The sequence below is a fragment of the Panthera onca genome, chromosome C2 (assembly GCF_046562875.1).
Source record: "Panthera onca isolate mPanOnc1 chromosome C2, mPanOnc1 haplotype 2, whole genome shotgun sequence".
In the NCBI taxonomy this organism is placed as follows: domain Eukaryota; kingdom Metazoa; phylum Chordata; class Mammalia; order Carnivora; family Felidae; genus Panthera; species Panthera onca.
In genome coordinates, this window is record NC_138347.1 from 126,856,049 (window position 1) to 126,879,374 (window position 23,326).

Sequence of the window (23,326 nt, forward strand, 5' to 3'; positions counted from 1 at the left end):
TAGGATGCAATGACAACTTTGAAACTCCTTACATGCAGAACTGGAAAATAGTCTACTATGATTTTATCTTTAAGTCTGGCTTTCTAAGAGTTCCTCTTGGGTCAGAGCAGCTTATTGTTCAACTAGTATTTGGTTAGCAGTTGTGCTTAAGCCCCTGGTGCCAGTGAGGCTTCTTCCCTGTGTTGATAGGTCAGTGTGGGGCCTGGGGAATGATTTCAACACTGCCCTCATTCCCTGTTCTTTTTGCCCATGAGTAGGTGCAACTTAAGCATATGTGCAGAGCCTTCCCAACTTCCAAGATTGTCTGTGATTCCAGGAGGGCTCTTCTTGGCTAGCTTTTCTCTCATTTTCTCTCTTAAATTTCTGGCTTATCTACTCTGGTTGCTGGGCAGAACTTTTATGCCATTGAACAGGAACTGGGGGTGGGACAGCATCCCTCTTCTCCCAGAATAACACCTCTATTCTGTGAGCAGGGGACCAGGGGTAACCCCTCATTGTCAGCTTGTCCCTCCAGGTGGTCTCTGCCTGCTGTGCCTAAGAGAGAGTCACTACTTGACAAGTAGAGGATGGGGAAGAAGGAAGCCTCCTTCCTCCCAGCTGCTGTCCAGAATAGTGTTTCTTCCAGGGCAGCTCCGGATGAGAAGTGAAAGAAAGAGGGAAACCCTGTCTTCTTATCCATGTCTACCCAGAGTAGAGCTCCTGGAGTAATGCCTTCATAGCACAGGACAGTGGTGGAGAAGAGGGGACAAAGGAGGGGAACAGGTTATGATGCAAATGCAACAAACCTTGTTTTTACTGAGATTTAGGAATTTTCTTGAATAAATGTTTCTCCATTTGCTATGTGCCCTTAGGACGGTTTCTAAAGACTTTAAATGATTGTCTTTTATCATTTTCACCAGTTAAAAAATTGTTTTGCTGGGAAGAGGATATCCCTAGTTCCTCTCTCCACCATTATAGAAATCCTGCCCTGGTTTAAACAGTTTAAAAAAAAATTCAATAACCTATTGAGCTAAACTTCTGATTTTTTTTTTTTTAACATTGGCCTAGGAAGGACTACACACACACACACACACACACAGCCTTAGTAATACATTCACCTATTTAAAAGCATTCCAGTGCTCACTTCAGCAGCACATGTACTAAAATTGGAACAATAAAAGCATTCCAGGAATATGTGCAGCAAAACCTTACATTCTCATCCCTCTTTTCCAAAGGTAACCACTGTTAACAGTGTAATATGTACCCTTAGGAATTCTTCAGAACTTTCAGAGAGACAGCCTCAGTCTATGAAAAAATTAAATAAGTGATACATGAAGTGCTTCTATGAAAATCACTGTTTCCTTTGTTGTGTTTCTAGTCATTCATACCTAGAAAAATTCCTTACGGAGCAGATGATGGAAAGGAGAGAAGATGTATGGCTTCCACTTATCTCCTATAGAAATTCGTTAGTCACTGGAGGTGAAGATGATAGGATGTCTGTTAACAGTGGAAGTAGCAGCAGCAAAACCTCCTCAGTAAGGAATAAGAAAGGACGACCCCCACTTCACAAAAAACGAGTAGAAGGTAAGTCTACCTTTAACCTATGAGACAAGTAGTTTGCTTACTATTGCAAAGGTAAATAAAGTGACAGATCTGTTGAAGCAAGGTAATATTGTTAAGCATATTATTTCCTTGTATATTTGACACATACTCAAAGGTTAGAACAAAGTGGAACAGAAAAGGGTCAAGGAGAAAGAAGTTAGAAGAGCATGAAACACAGAGAAAGATACGTACAGAGAAAAAGAGAAAACATTACAAAGGTTTATAAAATTGATCTCCATATCATAGACCCTCTAATACATTAAAATTTAAAATAAGGCGTAGTCATAACGTTAATTATCAAAATTCATCCTAATATAGAAGAGATTCTGATAAGCTAAGGGTAGACCTGTGCAGCAAATTGAACATGACCAAAACAACTTTCGATTTCTACCCCAGGAATATAATTTATTCTTGTGCATTAAAATAATGATAGCTGACTCTGGTTTTATAACTCTCATGGACTGTGGGAAACAAGGAGTTGAACTGTCATGAAAATGTGAAAATGCGTAATTATTCATATATTCAAAAAGACTAAAAATTGCTTTATTAGAGCATTACTCTTAAACTAAGAAAACTCAGAGCAACTGGTGGCTCAGTCACTTAAGCATTTGACTTTGACTCCGGTCATGATCTCATGGTTCATGAGTTCAAGCCCCGTGTTGGGCTCTGTGCTGACAGCTCAGAGCCTGGAGCCTGCTTCGGATTCTGTGTCTCCCTCTCTCTCTCTGCCCTCTTCTCTCTCTGCCCTCTTCTCTCTCTGCTTCTGACCCTGCCCACACTCTATCAAAAATAAATAAACATTAAAAAAAATAGAACTACCCTACAGCCCAGCAATTACACTACTAAGTATTTATACAAAGGATATAGGTGTGTTATTTCAAAGGGGCATATGCACCCCAATGTTTATAGCAGCGCTGTCGACAATAGACCAAGTATAGAAAGAGTCCAAATGTCCATCGACTGATGAATGGATAAAGATGATGTGGTATGTGTGTATGTATATATATATATATATATACATACACACACACACACACACACACACACACACACACAATGGACTATTACTTGGCAATCAAAAAGAATGAAATCTTGCCATTTGCAACAACATGGATAGAACAAGAGGGTATTATGCTAAGCAAAATTAGAGGAAGACAAATATCGTATGACTTCACTCACATGTGGAATTTAAGATACAAACAGATGAACATAGGGAAAGGGAAGCAAAAATAATACAAAAACAGGGAGGGGGGAAACATAAGAGAGTCTTAAATACAGGGAACAAACTAAGGGTTGCTGGAGGGGTGGTGGGTGGGGGGATCGGCTAAATGGGTGATGGGCATTAAGGAGGACACTTGTGATGAGCACTGGGTGTTATACATAGGGGATGAATCACTGGATTCTACTCCTGAAATCATTATTGCACTATATGCTAACTAACTTGGATATAAATTAAAAAAGAAAAAAATATTTACAGAATTAATGTTAAAGATTTTGTGTCAAGTTTTGTCTTTGGGATTTAAAATCTTTTGGTTCAGAGAATGAAAATACTAAACCCTCTCTGTAGTGTAGAATCCTAAACTTCTCTCTAAATAATGACTGAAAAAAAGAAAACTTGCTGTATGTCAGTTGAAATTTACCAAGCGACTAACGTAGGTCATGTGCCCAGAATCCTTAGGCAGCAGTTTCATCTGTTTGGAATAAAGATGAGAAAGCCTTGTAAGAAGTGTTTTCATTGAGGAACCCTTAGGGGTTAGCAGGATCTCCTCAAGAAGAGTGAGTTCTTCCTGAAGTTAGTCATTCATTCATCAAGTCTTTACCAAGCGCCTTTCAAAGACCTGCAAAATGCTGGAGATTAAGTATTAATAAAAATGCTCAGGGGTTCATGGGCGCCTCAGTCAAACATCTAACTGTTGATCTCAGGGTCATGAGTTCAAGCCCCATTTTGGGCTCTGTGCTAGGCATGAAACTTACTTTAAAAAATGCTCATAGTACAGATGGGAAGACAGAAGCAGGCAATTTTAATTCAGCAAGGGAAGTGCTCTGATGGGCCAAAAAGATTTTCTGGGTACATACAGGGAGTGATCAAACTCTTAATGAATCAGGCAAGATTTTCTGTAAAATATGGTATGTAGTAGAGCTGAAACATGGGTTTACCACGTTAAGAACCTAAATGGTACCATTTTTACAAAATTTTAAGTGCAGCAGAAGATAAAAGTTAGGAATTAAATGTTGAAACAAAAGTGGTATGAATAAAAGAAGATGAAACCTCTTTTTGCTGATTAAAGATTCAATAGGGAGTTTCAGATCACTGGAATGACATTAACAAGACAATAGGTAAGTATTTTCAGGAACTGAGAAGCCTATCCAGAACATATACATATGTCTGACAATTGTTGAAACACTGAGAGGTGGGATGCTTGATAGCAAATACAGAACCTAACATGCACACATCTCTGAGACTTAATGGAGGAAGAAAAACAATAAGATTCATACTGTGTACTTTGTGATTGAAATTTTTTTTTAATTCTTCAGAAGGGAAAGCATAGCAGTAATACTTTTAAGTCTTCCCATATTAGGAAAATAACTTAGAATGTTTGTGGTAGAAACTTTATAATTATGTAACATTATATCAGGCTATAGTTTACATATGCAAATAATGCTTTAATCTGTTCAGATCTTCATGAATGATCTTCAGAAAAAGGAAGAAACACTTCCTGGTCCCTTGACAAAATTTAATTTTAATTAAAGAGATAACCTATACAGTTGACAGATGACCTGCCAACACAGGCCAGTGTATAATTAAATCCTTAGTAAGTAGGAATGATTCTATTTCCTCTAGAAGTTAAAGGAGAATGGGAAGTGGGGGCTGGGTAGGATGAATGAGGAGGGCTTCCCTAAAGAGGTAGAACTTAGAAGCATGAAAACAGTGAGCCTCTTAACCCATCCCCATATTGAATTGCCTGGAAAAAAGTTATTTCTCTAGTGACCAATGTCCCAGTTGTGCAGTGGGATTTGCTGATTTGTCAGTAAAGGCCCACCAGACTTTAAGTGCTGCTACCTGGGGCCCCTCTAAGACCCAGCAAATAGGCCCTTTATTGTTTGAGTAAAGCAAGGTTAGAGGGATCTCTGGCTGGCCCCATTCTTCCCTTCCTGTGGTTGAATTAATCCTTATAGATGGAGGGATTCAGAAGAGAGGATAATGTAAGAATATATAAGCAAACGGAGTTTTGGAAGTTTAGTAACTTACAGAAAGTTACACAGGCGAGTGGTATAACTGGGATTCAAATTAGACAGTTTAACCCAGAAGCCATGCTCTTCTAGTCTGTTCTAGAACTTCTACCAGAGTTCATTCCACTAATGATATGTTGTGACTCTAACTGGAATTTTACAGATGAAAGTCTGGATAATACATGGCTAAACAGGACTGACACCATGATTCAGACTCCTGGGCCCCTGCCAGCACCACAGCTCACTTCCACTGTACTGCGGGAGAATAGTAGGCCCGTGGGAGAACAGATTCAGGAACCTGAGTCTGAACATGGTTCTGAACCTGACTTTTTACACAAGTAAGTAGTAAAAATTTATTTTCTTGGTATAAAACCTTTAATTGTTAAAGAAAGAAAAACCTTCTTAAAGCATGTTATTGGTCAGTTCATAAGGAAAAACCACAAGCAGAGGCTAAATAATTTGTATTAGAAGATACATAAGTCTGCCAACACTTGTGGATATCAGTTACTCAAAGCCCAAAGACCTTTAAAGCATGGTGCATCACTAAGTGCTGATTTCAGTTGGAGTTTACAGATTATCATTGGGCAGGTCTGTTTTTTCTCAGGGACTTGCAAAAAAGACATGCAAGTTACTTCCTTGGAAAGAAAGCCTTTAAGAGTCTCTGCTAAGGTTGTACTAGTCTGAACAAACAAATAGACTATTCCTTTTATCATTCATTAATAGCATTTTGTCTTGGTCAAGTTTATATTTTAAACTTAAACTGTTAGGGATTAAGGTATTTGTCAAGATATTTGATAAATTCTGAGAACAGTTGCCTTTTCTCTAAGAGAGAATCAAAGTCTTACCTTTTTCCATGCTAGTAGTAATTAGTATGTTTTCTAGTACCATGGCCCCAAACATTTTGGAAAAGGCAAGATAATGGTACAACTTTTGCTATAAAAGAACTTTTTCTTTGTTGTTTTCTATCCAACTATGTAATTCTTCTAGTTTCTTGTGTTTCTACTCATTGGGGTAAAATGCTGTGATTTACTCTGATGGGAAAGAGAATTCTCAGTTAAAATCAACAAATTTAGCAGGTTGGAAATGGAAAGAGGAAATGTTAGAATTTTTCAGATCCTGGGTTTTCAGAAAGCCTCTTTGCTCAGAGGATCTGCCTTTCTTCAAAGCTAAAAGGATAATCATTGTCAGACAGCCACTGCGTAACAGCATTCTTAGAGGGTAGTTTGCCTTATGACCAACATTCTCACCCTGCTTCTTAGAGGGTGGATTCTTCCTTATTTGAGCAGCCTGTCTTACTTCCCTGACTTTACCACTTGTCAATTCCTCCCCTCTGTGGTCTACTTTCCTTTCCCTGCTGTAGGTTTGTTTATAGGTTTAATCAAGGTGGTAACACTATATGATATAAAGACAGCTGCTCATGTGACAGATGTTATCTACTAAAAATCATTAAGGTTTACATCCTGTAAAATTCCCAGGAGGCATGTTTATGCAAGTGTCCATGTACCAGTAAGTATAGAGGACAGGTGAAAATTTGACCCAGCATGCACCTGACTCCAAATTTTTTCAGAAGGACTGAGAAAAAAATGTGTTAATACTTTCCTTGTTCAACTCTGAAGAGCTCTTCCCACAAGGCCAGCATCCTTTCTTTCCCTTAGGGGACTGGCTGTCCAGGCAGGAACACTTGTTCCAGGGCAGTAGCTGGATACAGAGGTCTCAGAAGCAGTCTCTTGTTTGGCAGAGATTTGGGGAACAAAGCTGATGAATTAAGCACCTGTAGGGGAGGGAAAGGTTTTATCCAATCCTCTTAGGATCCCTAACTGGGTCTGAAAATTAAATGGACAGATCAACAGAAAAGGATACACATTTTATTGAGTGTTTAACATGTCCAGGGGAGCTTTCAGCAGAGAATGAAGGCCTGAAGAATTGACAAGACAAAGGGGTTTGTACTAGGAATAGTTTAACTGAGACTATGTAGTCTACATTTTCCTCAACTAGGAAGGTAAGGGTTAGTTTAACTAGTAGGAAGGTTTGTTTGCAGATTGCTCTGGTACCATCTCTGAGTTGATAAGAGTCTGTCTCCCATAAAACAAGAATTCTGCCTTTAAGCAGAAAAGGAGCTTTTTCTGTGTTTACCACTTCTTAATTGCCTTCAGCTCAAAATAACTTTTATCTCAGAAGCAGTATTTTGGGGTGACATACTTTGGTTTCCTTTACAGCTAACAACTGGCCACAGCCAGCTTCTCTTAGAGACTTAGGCATCTCTGAGCAACTAACTGCCATTTCTGCAAAGGTAGATCCTTCAGTAATGGTCTGTCTCACCCTTGACTCAAGTAAATCCAGCTAACTCCCCATACTCGGGGATTAGGCACCCAACGGTGGCTTTCTTAGCATGGGACTGATGAGCGAAATTCATCTTCTGCCATAAATGAATAATGTATTCCTATTCCCTTAGTCCTCAGATGCAGATCTCTTGGTTAGGCCAGCCGAAATTAGAAGACTTAAATCGGAAGGACAGAACAGGAATGAACTACATGAAAGTGAGAACTGGAGTAAGGCATGCCGTGTAAGTGTTACATCAAGTATTGTAAAAACATAATGACTATGTGATGCTGGTCATTTTGTGGAATGACTGGTTTCCTTTGACATTTGGTCTTAGAAAAGGAGTTAAGATCATAATTCAGGATCTCCTGTGCAGTGTAGAATAGGAATGGAGGGGGTGGGCTTCGGAAGCTTTCAGCATTTAAATCCTAGTGCTGCCACTTGCCAGCTGTGTGGCATTGGGCAAAGTCTAAAACCTCTGTGCCTCAGATTCTCCATTTGTAAACATGGGATAATACTACCAATCACATAGTTTTGTGGGAATTGACACATAGCTAAATAAATGTTAACTTCTTTTGTTGTTATTGCATTTAAATTATACTTCCTTTTGATGAGATGAAATCTTGAATGAAACAAATGAATGATCCTTAATTATCTTAGTAGTTCAGGATCATAGTTTGTGCAGCCCATGGATTTTAACTGGAAAATGTGCTTTTCATTGATTATAAGACCTAATATAAGAAAGAGCCAGGACTCCACATTCGATGAGTCTGAACAATCTTCTGACGATGGTTTTTCCTTATCAGTCGGGGCCTAATGGAGGAAGATGCTGAGCCCATCTTTGAAGATGTGATGATGTCATCCCGGAGCCAGTTAGAAGATATGAATGAAGAATTTGAAGACACCATGGTTATTGATCTGGTAAAGAAACTCAGTACATTTTCTTCTTTTAAAATATGTGAAGGCATCGGTGTAAGATGATGCTCTTGTTTGCAGAAGCCCGAGGAGAGAGGTGTGGAGGTGGTAACATAGAATAGCAGCAGGCAGGACCAGTGTCACCCTTATTAGGGCATTTGGATGAGCTGTGTTTCTCAAGCTTACTTTCTAAGCAGTCAGATTGTAAATTTCTGGCAGTAATGGAAACTGGTTCCTTACCTTTTTGAGAAAGGGCTCTCACTAGATCTGCCTTTCAGTATAGTGTACATCTGGTCTCTTAAACTAACTTGGAGTCTGATGATATATAGAGTGTGTTCCAGCACAGCAACCAAACACAGAATATGGACCATATTTGTTCAGTGTGGAAAAAACATCTTTGAAGCAAGGAAACCTGAATATGGACTAGGTGTAGGTGATATTAAGAAATTATTGACTTTGTCAGGAATAGTAATGCATGGTGGTTATGTTTTTTTTTTTAATTTCCATCAGAGATTCATATTGAAGGTAGTTATAGATGAAATGACATAGAAAAGAAAAAAAACCGTGAGGAGACTCAGTGAAACAGATTGGTCAAAGATTTGACAGTTGATGAAGCTAGGTGATGAGTACATGGTAGTTTATCATACCACTTTATGTATTTAGGGCTGCTATAACAAATGCCATTGACTAGGTGGCTTAAACAATAGAAATTTTCTCACAGCTCTGAAGGCTAGAAGTCTGAGATCATGGTGTCAGCAAGATTTATTTCATTCTCAGGCTTCTTTCCTTGATTTGTAAGTGGCCATCTTCTCCCTTTATCTTCATGTGATCTTTCCTCTGTCTCCTTATAAGGATATGAATCAGATTAGAATTGGGGCGCCTGGGGGGTTCAGTTGGTTGAGCAACCTACTTTTGATTTCAACTCAGGTCATGATGTCACAGTTTGTGTGTTTGAGCCCCCACATCGGGCTCCGTGCTGACCATGCAGAGCCTGAGTAGGATTCTCTCTCCTTCTCTCTGACTCCCTACCCATGATCTCTCTCAAAATAAGTAAAATAAACTTAAAAGTTAAAAATTTTTTGTTTTATCCATTTTTGAGAAAGAGAGGACAGAGTGTGAGCAGGGGAGGGGCAGAGAGAGACACAGAATCCGAAGCAGGCTCCAGACTCTGAGTAGTCCGCAGAGAGCCCAAAGCGGGGCTCGAATCCACGAACTGTGAACTCAGGACCTGAACCAAAATCAGATGCTTAACTGAGTGAACCACCCAGGTGCCCATAAATTTTTTTAAAAATTAGAATCCACCCATATGACCTCATTCTACCTTAATAGCCTCTCTATAGGTCCTCTGTCCAAATAACAGTCACATTCTGCGGTACTGGGGGTACCTCTTCAATATATGAATTTGCCAGTGGAGGTGGGGGGGACATAATTTAGCCTGTAACATTCTTTTTTATAGGTTTAGAATGTTCCATAATGAAAAATTTTTCTAAGAAATGTAAAGGAGATCATATGCCTCCAGTCTCTCCCCTCCCATCAGTAGCTTTCCATCTACCTGCTTTGGGGAATTTAGGGATCAATTTTTATAATCATTCTACGATTCAAAGACATGTTGTATGTTTGTAGGCCCCCAAATTACATGCATTTACATGTTCAGCTTATTCATTGTAATTTGAAATCCTGTTTTTTTAAGGTGGGGGCTCCATGTAAAAGCCACATTCTTTTCATTTCAAAATTAAATCTTTAGTAGCTCTATTCTGTGATACCATCAGAAATATTAGCTGCTTATTATCACAGTGCATTGTCTTACTATATCTCAGGAAAACATTTTGGCTTCTTTTTCTAGCCCCCATCAAGAAATCGGCGAGAGAGAGCTGAGCTGAGGCCAGATTTCTTTGATTCTGCAGCTATCATAGAAGACGATTCAGTAAATGTTAAATTATTACCACTTTTTATTTATGGTTTCTAGGTCTTGCATATGCATGAAATTAATTGTGTTTTTCATTTTTCTAGGGATTTGGAATGCCTATGTTCTGAAGTCTGAAGAAAATTTACAAATCTGGAACTCTATTATTTAGAGCTAGAGGCCTATATACTGTGATAGCTTGTATGGGGGAAAAAACACTTTTGATGTGATCTGATTTGTTTTTTAATCAAATGATTGAGGTCAATCCCTTTTTGCAGTGACAGAAGAGGAGCATGTAAATTACCCAAGGGAATGTTGGTGAATGTCACCTCAGAAAGACTGACCTGAAAAATCATTTGTGTCCTAATATTGGACTTATCCCAATACAGATGTGTGTGTTTTTCTGGAGGGAGGAAAAAATTTTAAATTTTTAAAACAACTGTCAAGATAAACACTGTTATACACCTGTTTTATGAAACTCAGCATTGAGTAAAAAAAAATATTTTTAACTTTATTTTCCTGTTGTACAATTTAAAAACCGTTTTAACATTTTGCCTTTTTATGTTTTAAAAGCTAACCATTTTTATTAAACCTATGAGTAAGCAGCTCATCCTAATTGCCGAAGAGTGTTTTGGAGCTCACTGGATTTGGTTGACCTTGTGGAATACAGAAATGCGGAGGAGCAGAATATCGACAAGCTAAGATGAAATTCTGACAGTGCATCTCTGCCAAAAACCACACACCCTCTGTGGATATGGATTCCCAGATTTTATATACTCTTGAATAAAAAGGTTTATTTTTATTTATAAGGGGGCATAAAATAAGAAATGTCCACGCAGCCATTTTCCAACAGATGCTGTGCACCATTCATTTTATATAGAATAGGGAGATTCAAATACAGTACATTTTCTATTGGTATTTGTTCTGTGCATTTTTAGCAACTTCTACCAGCAAATAAAGTATTCTCAGAAAAACAAAAATGGTTCTCAAGTTATCAGTTTGCTGTTTTTACTACTTATTTCATGCCCTGCCAAATTCAAGTTACATAAACTTCCGTTTTCTTAAAAAGATAATCATGAAGAACTTCTTTGCCATTCAAAAGTAATTTTAAGTGTAACATAACTGTGTCTACTTCCCATGCACTTAATACCTTATGCGCTAATTTTGTGAATTAAGTTTACCAATTATAGAAGTATGTGCTGCATAGAAGTCTGTGCTTAGAGGGTGAAGTTCCTAAGCTTACCTTGAAATACAGCTACATTTCAGTGTTAAATGTGCATATTAATTATTTTGGGGAAAGAAATTATGAATCTTCAGGACAGCCTTCAATGGTTTAGAGTTACATTCTGCTTTTATGACTTGCTGCTATTGTTTTAAAAAGCCCACTTAGTTTCTTACTTTCTGATTTTTAAAAGTAAGCCTCAATTCCAAACCAGTCCATCCACAGCTGTTTCTGGGCTGGTTTTTAAAGTAGCTGCAATGGAATCATGAGGCTTTCCCTTCTTACCAAAAATGAAAAGATTTTTTTTTTTTTTACTAATCTGTGCACCCAATAATTGATTATCTTTTGTTGGGAAAGGAAATGGATTATTCATTCTTTTAGTAAACACAAAACAGATTTTTCTCAATATTTGTACAGTTCTGAAAAAAACCTGGTCACCAAAAATATTTTATCTGCTAATTTAGTAATTCCTGGGCTCCAGTTTGAGGGGTTGGGGTCTCACTTTCTTCCAGAAATGTGGACCTCACTGGACATGAAGGGGCAGGAATAACTGGACCGTCCACCAGCGTCACCCCTGCCTGTGGTTCTGGCCAGGGAGGAAGCTGGGAGGTGCCTTGGCACATGCACAGATTGATCCTTTGCTTGACAGTTTCATGTGGAAATCAGATGCTGACTTAGAATTGTAGACTACATGCAACAAAAAAAAAAAAAAAAAGAAAAAAAAAAGGCTTAATATCTACTCAAATGGGTTTGCAGTTCAGTTTGAAGTCAATCGAATTTTTGTATTTTCAGTGTCTCCTTGATTGGTTTTGCTAGTAATTCTGTAAATTGTACATTTGCAATATGAGGTTTTTTTCCTTTTGTACAATTTGAAACTGATGCTTCACCTTTCCTTTAATAAACTATTCAAAATCAGGCTTGTCATCCTATTGTTCTTACTATGTAAAGCTTCAAAGATGATTTTATGTCCCAATGCTCTTGAGAGTTTGCTCACTCTAATCATTTAACTGTATCAGTTTTGTTTTGTTTTTAAAGGAAAGAAATTTAGGACTAGTTCATTATCTTTCATTAATTGGATTTCCCTGGAGAAAGTGGGTAGGCCGAGTTGTCTGTGATTCAAGAGGAGGTCTCTTGCAGGCTGAATTCTGAAGGAGGCATTCAGAGTTTGTAGCCTGGATCCTGCCCTGGCCACATATCCAGCACCAAGGCTTATGCATGGTTCCCCCTAACAAACAGTGGCCTTTTAAAGATTACTTGGATTCTATAGGGCCATGTAAGTGAGAGTTTCTTGATACTGGTGCCAGACATCACTCTTAACAAAGGTCATGCCCTGGGGCACCTGGGTGACTTAGTTAAGCATTGGACTCTTAATTTCAGGTCAGGTCCTGATCTCCCCGTTTGTGAGACTGAGCCCCTGTGTCAGGCTCTGCACTAATAGTATGGAGCCTGCTTAGAATCCTCTCCCTCTCTCTCTCTGCCCCTCCCCCAGTTGCCATTCTCTTGATCTCTCAAAAATAAACTAAAAAAAAAAAAGTCATGCCCTACACTTCATGGGCCTGGCCATGTTCTTCGGGCTGTGTTTGTTAGATGGCCTAAAATGTCTGCAGGAAAAGCAGCGATATAAGGGCTAAATCAGCAGGTGAGCTCTCTGGGCACAGGAGGAAGATAATAAGGATGGGTCTCCAGCAGCTCTCATCTTTACAAGCTTATGAGACTAGACCAGGGCTTTACTCAGTGCAGCTCTACCTTGGGACAAACTTGGAAACCTCCCAGATGTGACTTAACTCACTCTTTTGGCCCTGCTTCCAGAAAAGAATCCATCAAATGAACGGTGTCTTCATGGAAAATAAAGGCTTAGTGCCTCCCCTTTAGGTTTTTCATAGCAGACCAAGCTCCAGTAAGGTTCCAGCCCTGCCCTCCTAAGTGCCTTGCTCTATTGGGGTCTTTATTACACATCACTTTTTGAAGGACAGCTTTCTGCTCCCAAGGACATGTAAAGAAGGTTTTTTACTCACCACCCAGGAGAGTGTGGACATGGTCAGAACTTCCCTACTAAGACTGCTACATCTACCCAAATGTTCTGGCTAGACTCCATAGGAGCCCCAAACTGAGGCTCTGCCCGTTAAAGTGGCCAAAGGTCCTGTGGCGGAGATCCCACACCCACAGAGGTGCAACAGCATGAGGACCAGTAGTTTCTAGCCACAGCTGTCTAGAAATCCTTTAGAACAAGAAAGACATAAAATATTCACATCTGTCAAACAGGTTAAGTCTAGGCTGCTTCAACTACATCAGAAGTGTTAACTCGGGCGCCTGGGTGACTCTGTTGAACATCCGACTCTTGATTCCGGCTCAGGTGATCCCAAGAGTTGTGGGATCCAGACCCACTTTGGGCTCCACCCTAGGCATGGAGCCCTGCTTAAGCCCTGCTTAAGATTCTCTCCCACTCTCCCTGACTCTCTCCCCGCACTTGCTTGCTCTAAAGTGTTAATACATGGATGAGTGTCCTTCACGGTCTTCTCTAGGTAGACCGTATCTAAAACACCCCGAAGCAACCAAACGCATCAGTGAACTCACAGGCAGAGGACTCAGTAAGGAGACAAAACATGGTCAGAAGAGAAGCTAGGAGAACTTTCTGCAAACACAAGCAACTGGAAGGCTGCATTGTGAATTTACTCCCTATTCGAGCAAATCAAGTAAGGACTGACAGGCCATCATGCATGAGGTAGGAAAGCTTTCTAAATTTAATAGCTCTTCAGGGTGAGACAATTCCAGTGGAGAGAGCCACCACCTTTCTCACTCCCCTCTTAGGAGTTCATCCCACCTACTACATCAGTTGGAAAGCAGTGTTCTGACTGGTTATAGAGATATGTGGAGTTGAGACAAATCTGCCTGGGTTCAAATCGCAGCTTCACCACCCTAGCTTCGTGGCTCAGGATAAACTGGTTTACTTAAGGCAAGAGGAGCTGGGGCAGGTGCAACAGGACCCTCCGTACCTCTTAAACTCCATCTCCATTCTCACCATATTACCTGCTCTCAGTCTAAAGAGAGACACTTGCCACTGCTCTGCTCAGTAAACCCAAGTCCTCTGGTTAAAGCCCACAGTTTTCTTTTTCCCCTTAAAGACCGAATACCACCTGGGAAAGGCATTCCTAAACAACAGCCACTGAAAATACTCTGCCACCATTCTCATGGCATTCTGTCATCCACAGAGGCTGGTCTACTTGCAAGGTCTTGCAGCTTTTTGTTTCCTTGGCCACCAGCTTTGTTTATTGGTTATTAACCATCTCCATTCCAAGGCTTCCCAGAAGTCTCTTGCCCAAGTATTTTATTAGGCTGGTTCCTCTGTCTCTTAGGCCCAGGAACAAGCCCTTCTCAGCATCAGATTTCACAAACTAGTAAAACACATCTTGGACCCCTTCCTCAAAAAGGAAAAACAAACAAAAACCCCACAAACTTGTATTATTTTCATATAGATGATAGCACAGTCATCCTCCAAGCAGTCCAAATCCTAGGTTAGCTGACCCCAGAAATTGGGATTCGCTGATCAATTTTAAGCAATTGAGCCACATGCTAACCAACCTGCATGGCTTCTTAGGAGACCTCTAAAAGCCCAAGAATCGGCCAACCCCTTTCCCACAGTTTATAACCTTTCTGCTGGTGCCAAAGAGGAACATAAAGAACTTGTGTCCAGTCTCTGCCCCCTTGAAACTCACCATCTACTTAGACAAAAATACTTACACAGAGAAAAAAAATGCACACTCAGATGCTTAAAAAAAAAAAAAAGAAAAAAACAATAAGCAAAATCAGTTCTAGCTCACAGGTTGAGAGGAACTAAGGTCCTTGAGCATGAGCAAACTGGAGCTATTTAGCAAAAGGATGTCCCAAGGGGGAGGTGACAGGGCTGTGGGCTAATGACCAGAGTGAAAGGTCCTATGCACTGGAAGTGCTAGAGCAGAAGAATGCAACAAAATCCAGACCTGAAATTAGTGTATTAACTTGGAACAAGATTTCTAACCTGAAGGGTAGGCCACAGAGAAACACCAGTAAGGACACCTGCAAAAGTACTTAGTGTTTGAAAATTTGACAGGGTGATAGCATGGCAAAAAAAAATTATTTCAGGAAAAAATGTTTTAAAAAAAAAAAAAGAATCCATGAGTCTAACAAATACTTAAAAACAGAAAAGAAACCTCTTCTGGCACAGTAACAAACTAACAAATACAACATTTTAGAATCAACAGATTCTACAGTATGGCTGATTGAGAGGCAAGAACCATCAATAGGTACTAAAACTACTGGATGAAAATTTGTTGACGGGCTTAAAGAATGCCCCCAGATCAGTTATTAATTACAAACAAAAAATGGTAACCTTTGCAGCCACCACCTTAACCAAGTGATGAGTCAATTTCATCAATAATGGAAAAAACTAGCATCATGTGCTTCTTATGTGATACATAGAAAGAACATTCTTACCTGGTCTGAACATCTGGAAACAATCAGACAAACCCAAATTGAGGGACATTCTACAAAATAACTGGCAACCATTCTTCCAAATTGTCAATGTAATGAAAGACTGTAAGGCAATGAGCCTTGTTTCCTAGGAAATAAATACATTTGGCAGGGTGGGGGACAAAGGGTCATGGTTCTACAACTTACTTAAATGGGTCAATAAAAATAATAATTATGTATTTATGGAAGAGAATACATAGTATTCTATATACTACATTCTATATACCATACATAATAGCATATGCTATTATACATATAGTAAATGTAGAAAATTAAGTGGATACCCTCAGTGAAAGATATACAAATACCACTCCTGCAACATTTCTACAGGTCTGAAATTTTCCAAACTAAGTTTTCTAAAATGTGACAACACATTTCTGAAAAGCATTTAATATAGGGTACTATATCCCATATGACTGAGCATCTATTCTGCCAGATACAACTACAAACATCCTCAACGATTCCTAGAGGAATTGAGGGCATTTTATTAAATATTATTTATGGGCTGCCTGGGTGGCTCAGTCGGTTATGTGTCCAACTTTGGCTCAGGTCATGATCTCGCGGTCCGTGAGTTCGAGCCCTACATCAGGCCCCGTGCTGACAGCTCAGAGCCTGGAGCCTGCTCTGGGATTCTGTGTCTCCCCCCCGCCTCTCTCTCTCTGCCCCTCCCCTGCTCACACTCACTCACTTTCTCTCTCTCTCTCTCTCAAAAATAAGCGAACATTAAAAAAATAAAATTAAAATAAAATAAAATTAAAATAAGGAAATAGGGGCGCCTGGGTGGCTCAGTCGGTTAAGGATCCAACTCTTGATTTCAGCTCTGGTCATGATCCCACGGTTCATGGGATTGAGCCCCACGTCAGGCTCTGCACTGACAGCAAGGAGCCTGCTTGGGATTCTCTCTCTGCCCCTCCCCCTGCCTGTACTCTTTCTCTTTCTCTCTCTCTCTCTCTCTCTCTCTCTCTCTCTCTCTCTCTCAAATAAGCATTTAAAAAAAGGGGAGGGGTGTGGAATGAAGGCTAACCAGGTTAAGTATGTTGCCCTAAAAGCTTATTATCTTACCTACAGAGAAAAACATCTTGGGGGAAAAGGAAAATACACAGAGGTGTCAAATAAGGGTCAGCTCTAAGTGACAATACACTGTTTTCTTGATTTTTCAGATTTATACCGTAAAAAATGAAATTTGTGCTCAAAAAATACCAGTTACACAAATTTTTAATAAAGCAATTATTTTTACAGTAAGGCACAAATGAAATCTTCCTAGGATTTAATAAACAGCCATTTCAAGTTATTACTGATATTTAGATTTCCAGGTTTCATGATTGCAAAAGGCAGAGATGGGTGCAAATGGCCAGGCGGTAATTGGCTCTTGGTTAATTTTCCTTTGATTCGTTTACAATGGAATATTTGCATGTTTCCTCCAAGGGCGCTGTACCTTCTTGCTGGCTAAGACATCCAGGTCAGAGCAGATTCGGGCTCGTGTGGAGGAAGGCTGGATGATATCATCCACAAATCCTGGTGAAGCACAGAAAAGGAAGTAGATCATCTGCATCCCCAAATAAGGCCACCCCCCAATCTGTGCTCAGCCTGGGCACCATCTCTGGGGTGTGAGCAGGACCCAACTTGATATGAGAGGGCACGGGCCCTGTGAACCCTCCACCACATCCCAGGAGCATCCCCGTTCCTCTGGCAGGGCCTCAACTTCTGGCCTAGGACTACTTGGCAAAAAAAATGCAATCTGACCCCCCTTGCTGCCAAGATGAAGTCAACAGGAAATAAAATTAAGAAAATATGTCTGTATTTTCAACAATCAGTACACCTTCCTCCTACCCCTGTAACACAAGTCCCTTTGTAATGTGATTTCATCACCCCTCATACCAAGAACTGGATTCAATTTTACTTGTCCTTGTGATTTGCTTTGGCCAACAGAATGTGGCAAAAATGACACTATGCAATTTCCAAATCTAGGTCTCAAGGTGCTCAGGACACCAGCAAGCATGGAGTGGCCAGGTTCAGAAAGAGAAACCATGGGGCACCTGGGTGGCTCAGTCAGTTAAGCATCTCACTTCGGCTCAGGTCATGACCTCATAGTTTGTGAGTTTGAGCCCCACCTCAGGTGAGCCCCGCTTCTCTGTCTCTGTCCCTTGCTCACTTGTACCCTCTGTCTCAAAAAAAAATAAAAATAAAAATAAATAAGCAACCTGTGCAGAAAGCGCCTACTGCCATTACCAACCATGTAAGTGAAGCCATCTTGGACTATCCGGCATAGTCACTGACTATCTGTGAATGACTGATCCCAGGAAAGACCAGCAGGAGAACCCCCTAACTGAGCCCAGACCAAACTGCCGACCCTCAGAAACATGAGCAAAAAAAAAAAAGAAAGTTGGCTGTGTCAGCCACTCTGTTTAGGAGTGGACTTTTACACAATATTAGGTAACTGAACACCACTAGCCATTTCAGCAATATTGTTTCAGTCCTTGGTGACCAAAGCAGTGTATACAATGTCCAGAGACAACCCCCAACCGTCACCAGTCTCCAGATTCCACAGTGAGGGCAAAGGGCAGTGATGTGAGACTTTCTGGAGCAAAAGGATGAGCAAGTGACCCAACAAATGCCCAACACCGCCCTCCCCACCACAGTCCCTACCTCTCACTGCAGCAGGAAAGGGGTTGGCAAACTTCTCAATATACTCTGCCTGAGCTGCTTCCACATTCTCATGCCCTTTGAAGATGATCTCCACGGCCCCCTGTCATAGGAGAAGTTAATGAACTTAACTGGCAGTCCCAACCCAGGTGACCTCCCTCAAACCACTATCACAGTGTGTGGCTGTGAACTTCGAGACCACAGTGCCCCGGCGAGAAATGCCGGCTCCAGGCACCAGGGTACAGAGGTGAGCACTGCTGGAGTCAACCAGCACGATCCCACGGGCTGTGATCCAAAGTTCAGTGTGGCCCCAACAACAGGCAGCCCAGGCAAAGCCAGTCACTTGTCTCCCCAAATTCCATCCTATTCCATCCAATTGCATCTATCCTTCTTTCAGGCCAAGATGTTTTGCCCATTTTCCATAGTTAGATCCATGGTCCCCTGAATCAGGTGAAGTAAAATGCTGTTTTCCTTCTTCCTTATCCTCAGTGCACAATTCAGTGGCCTGGGGCCCTCCCTGGGAGAGGAGATGGGAATGGGATCACAGGGAATGTCCAATCCTCCCAAAGGCTAGTTCAGTTGACTCAACCCTTTCTGCTTTACTGACAATCTCAAAACCCACTCAGCATCCCCCCCTCCCCACCCCTACCCCCACCCCCCGAGCATGAAGACACCAGCATGTGCCTAAAGTGACAGTGCAGGACAGGAGCCAGAGCTGACCCAGGGGTCAAGGTGGGGACTCGCCAAGGTCTAGGTCCCAACTCCCTGGAATCCTGGCCCATCCAAGGAGTCCGGGCCTCTCTCCACATTTCGTAACTACAAGCTCCTGCTGGGAAACGACCAGTACCTGGATCCAGGAAAAGGGAAAGCTAGAGGTCCTCACCTTTGCTCCCATGACTGCAATCTCTGCTGTAGGCCAGGCATAGTTGGTGTCACCACAAAGGTGCTTGGAGCTCATGACATCATAGGCACCACCATAGGCCTAGAACAAACCCAAATGCTGAATGTTAGAGCCTGAATCAGATCATATCCCTGAAAGACTCTAGGAAGCCAAGTGAAATGAGGACAAAAGGAAAAGCCCTCCTGAGCTACTGAAGGCCCAGTGTCTCTGAGGCTGGGAAGCCAGCGCAGAGAAAACACAGGCACAGTCCAGAGGCCTTTCACAGCTAATGTTCACTGTCTTTCCTGGCTCTTTCCCACTGATGCTGTCATTTCCCAGACGTGACCACCAACATATCTGCAGGGTGTGTCCACAGGGCTATAAATGTTGCCTGAGCTCCAAAGATCTTTTTAAGGGTCAGCAAGGTGTACTCCTCTTCCCAGCCCCCCTGAAACTCTTGGCCAGACCTCCAACCATGGCCATGCTGCTAGAAGTGTGTGGGCTCACAGCCTCTGATACCAGCTCTTCTCACCTTCCTGGTGATGACTGTGACTTTGGGCACAGTTGCTTCAGCAAATGCGTAGAGAAGCTTGGCTCCATGCCGGATGATGCCCCCATATTCCTGTGCTGTGCCTATGTCATGAGGAAGAGTTACAAGATACAGAAGTCCTTACAAGGTATGCCTGTCACTCTCAGCTATGAGGTCTTCCCCTGCTCCCCAGAGGGCCAGGAGAGAGCCACTCACCCCCCACAGCCCCATCTTCCAGACACCTAGAATATGGAGAAGTCACAAATCCTTAGAGAATTTTACAAAACCTCCAAATTAAGTGGGTGCCTTACTGGGCAAAACTACCTCTCCTCGCCCCCCTCCTATCAATGCTTACCAGGCAGAAAGCCAGGAACATCAACAAAAGTGATGAGTGGAATATTGAATGCATCACAGAATCGGACAAAACGAGCCCCTTTCACAGATGAATTAATATCCAAACATCCTAGAATGAGAGAGATTATCCATGCTGAGCTTCTGGGCAATTCCCAGCTCTACCCCCAATGGGAATGTGCCCTCAGGAACCATTCAGAGCTGATTTCTATGGAGGCACCAAAGTCTCCTCACCAGGGAATGTAAAGGGAAATCCTTACACTCCAGGAAAGACAGGAGAACCCACCGGGCAGTGGCCAAAGAGGGTCCAAGAGTGGACCCTCAGGCTCTCTTGCCGGGAGCACAGTCTATTGCAGGCAGCTAGACTGTGCCTCATTAACTGAGGTTTATATACCCACCTGGGGTACAGCCTGACTTGTCCCCATGGAACCAGTAGTGAGAGGTATCATTCAATAGCTGCTGTTAGAGACTCCCGATAGCCTGGAATCAGATTCACCAGTTACAGCTATGTGCCCTTGGGAAATGACTTTACCTTTCTGAGCCTGAGGTTCATCACCTGCAAAGTTGGGATGTTACTACCTCCTACCATGGTTTCAAGGATTTAAGGAGGTGGTATCTGTAATGTGTGCAGAGTAAGAGTTCAGTTGCTAGTAAGTCTCCTCTCCTAGAATAGTTCCCAACATACTGTATGAGGCCAACATTCCCCTAATACCACAACAAGATTAGGACATCGTAAAAGAAGAATGCAGACCAAACAAAATCCCTCACGAACACAGATGCAAAAATCCCCAAGATATTATGAAATCAAATCCAGCAATATATAAAAACACTGATGCACTCTAAGTGGGGTTTATCCCAAAAAGTCAAGGCTGATCTAATATGTGAAAAAACCAACAAAATTACTAAATAGAGGAGAAAAACCATATAAGCTTTTCTTCCTCAACAGACAAAACACATCTGACAATTCAATACTCAATCATAATTCAAAACAAGCAGTCAACTAGGAATACAATGGAACTTTCATAATCTGACAGAGTATCTACAAAAAAGCTTATACACTCATTGATAAGAATAAATAAATTCCTAAATGATCTATACCAGTGCTGGCCAAAAGAATTTTCTGTAATTATGGAAATGTTCTCTGGTTGTGCTATTTGACATGGTAGCCACTAAAGCTATTAAGCACTTGAAAAACAGCTAGCACAAATGAGAAACTAAGCCTCTAATTGCATTCAATTTTAATTGTCTATACTATTTAATTATCTTGAAGTTTACTAAGCTATCATACTGAACAGATCTAGATTTTCAAGCAATTACTACCAAAATCGTAGGCATTCTCTTACAGAAACTGATAGGCAGATTCTAAAATTCATATGGTAATACAAAGGAAACAGAATAAACAGTTTTGGGGTTTTTTTAATTGGAAAACTTATACTAGTTGACTTCAAGACTTTCTTACAAAGCAGGATTTCTGAACCTCAGGGCCATCTGTATTTTGGGCTGGGTAATTCTTTGTTGTGGGGGGTTGTCTTGTGTGCAGAAGATGTTTAGCATCATCTCTGGCCTCCACCCACCAGATGCCAGTAGCACTCACTCCCCTACAACCCACACCTGTGACAAACAAAACGGTTTCCAACATTGTCAAGTGTCCCCAGGATCCTGAAACTGCCCCAAGCTGATAACTATAAAGCTACAGTAATCAAGACAGTATGGCACAGGCATCAAGGTAGACAAAATGGTAATGGATACATTGTGAAGAAATGGACCCACACAACTGATTTTAGACCAGGTATCAAACCAATTCGCTGTGGAAAGAAAGTCTTTTTAACAAATGGTGATGGAACACTTAACTGTCTATATGGGGGGGAGGGGGAACATAAAAGTAGACTATTTCACTCTATAAACTATATACAAAAATTAATTCAAAATAGATCATAGGCCTTAACATAAAACCCAGAACTACAAAGCTAGCCAATGATATCGGACCATCTTTGTTTGCAACCTTGTCATAGGCAAAGATTGTTTGGAAAGGACACAAAAAGTTCTAATCATAAATAAAAAACATTGATAAATGGGACTTCATCACATGTTTAAAAATATGTGAGTCAAAAGACACAATTTATTGAAGAAGTCACAAATCAGGAAAAAAATATATTTGCAATATGCGTATCTGACAAGACTCCCATCCAAAATATATAAAGAATGCTAGAAACAAAAAGAACTCAAAAAGAAAAATTGGCAAAACTTCCCTCTTACTAAATGCATTTTTTGAGAGGACAGAAATGTTCCGTATCTTGTTTTGGATGGTGATAACAAGGTTGTATACTACTGTCAAATTATCAAAACCTATTAAAATGAGCATTTGAAACCTGTGCATTTTATTGTGTGTAAACTGTAACTCAATAAAAATGTTTTAAATCTCCCCTCTTTCCTCTCTCCTCAAAATCTATGTTAATGACCTGAAATAAAAAATCTGAGTGATAAGTCCCAGAATAAAAACAATTCTAAATTAAGAAACTGCAAAAAGTATCCAGAAGCTATACTTAAACTGAAAAGCAAGATGGGCACCGACAACCAGAACATGATGGAATCACTGGGGAAATCAACACAGGAATGGAAAACCTGCAGCCCGAGTGGCCATGGGACGGGCTCCAGGACCAGAGGCCCGGTCTTAGCATCTGAGGCCTCGTCCCAGAACTAGACTGAGCGCCTGGTACCCAGAGAGAGCCCAGTGAGCACTGGCTAATTCCTGTAAGAAAAAATGAGACCTGGAACAGAAGCCCCCTATGTAAGCCTCTGAAGCTGTCTTTTAGTAACAGGGAATGATTAAGTCCATAAAATGCATGAAGCTTTTTTTCAAAAAAGCAGTAATCTACTGAACTTCCACATCTTGCCACTCCATAAACATAACAAAGAATTTCTAACAAAAGGGGAAGTCAAGGAACCACCATGGAATCAAGCGTTCAGGCTCCAGCCAGGTTGGGCAGTGGGACGGACATCCTAGATATCTATAGATACACTTTCCAGGACAAGCCAAGCAGTTTCTTAAAAAGTGGGCTTGTCAAAGTCAACCTGTGCTGCAGGCCATCAGGACCCACAGAGGTAGTCATGGAATGAGAAAGATCTTGAAGCAGACACAAGAAATCATGTGAAGTCCATGCCAATGACTGACACAGCTCAAAGGAGAAACTAAAAGGATGTATCAACAGTTAAGAATTTACTGGAGGAACAAAATGCATTTTCAGT

The 23,326-nt window shown here is 41.0% G+C and overlaps 2 protein-coding genes across 6 annotated transcripts in view; one reads left to right on the plus strand and one right to left on the minus strand.

The window, feature by feature from the left end:
• Window positions 1-12,086, plus strand: part of STAG1 (STAG1 cohesin complex component) — a 401,929-nt gene extending 389,843 nt beyond the window's left edge. For all 3 annotated transcript variants that reach the window (XM_060638731.3, XM_078432318.2, XM_060638735.3), the window contains 6 exons: window positions 1,358-1,563; window positions 4,976-5,150; window positions 7,265-7,375; window positions 7,938-8,052; window positions 9,890-9,970; window positions 10,057-12,086. In XM_060638731.3, the coding sequence (XP_060494714.1) occupies window positions 1,358-1,563; window positions 4,976-5,150; window positions 7,265-7,375; window positions 7,938-8,052; window positions 9,890-9,970; window positions 10,057-10,080 (712 nt within the window). In that variant the 3' untranslated portion in view covers window positions 10,081-12,086. The remainder of the gene's footprint in view (window positions 1-1,357; window positions 1,564-4,975; window positions 5,151-7,264; window positions 7,376-7,937; window positions 8,053-9,889; window positions 9,971-10,056) is intronic.
• Window positions 12,087-16,874: 4,788 nt separating this feature from the next.
• The window catches only part of PCCB (propionyl-CoA carboxylase subunit beta), a 92,889-nt gene continuing 86,437 nt past the window's right edge, over window positions 16,875-23,326 (minus strand). For all 3 annotated transcript variants that reach the window (XM_078432320.2, XM_078432321.2, XM_078432319.2), the window contains 5 exons: window positions 20,085-20,192; window positions 19,733-19,833; window positions 19,204-19,302; window positions 18,324-18,423; window positions 16,875-17,192 (listed from right to left, as the gene is read on the minus strand). In XM_078432320.2, the coding sequence (XP_078288446.1) occupies window positions 17,071-17,192; window positions 18,324-18,423; window positions 19,204-19,302; window positions 19,733-19,833; window positions 20,085-20,192 (530 nt within the window). In that variant the 3' untranslated portion in view covers window positions 16,875-17,070. The remainder of the gene's footprint in view (window positions 17,193-18,323; window positions 18,424-19,203; window positions 19,303-19,732; window positions 19,834-20,084; window positions 20,193-23,326) is intronic.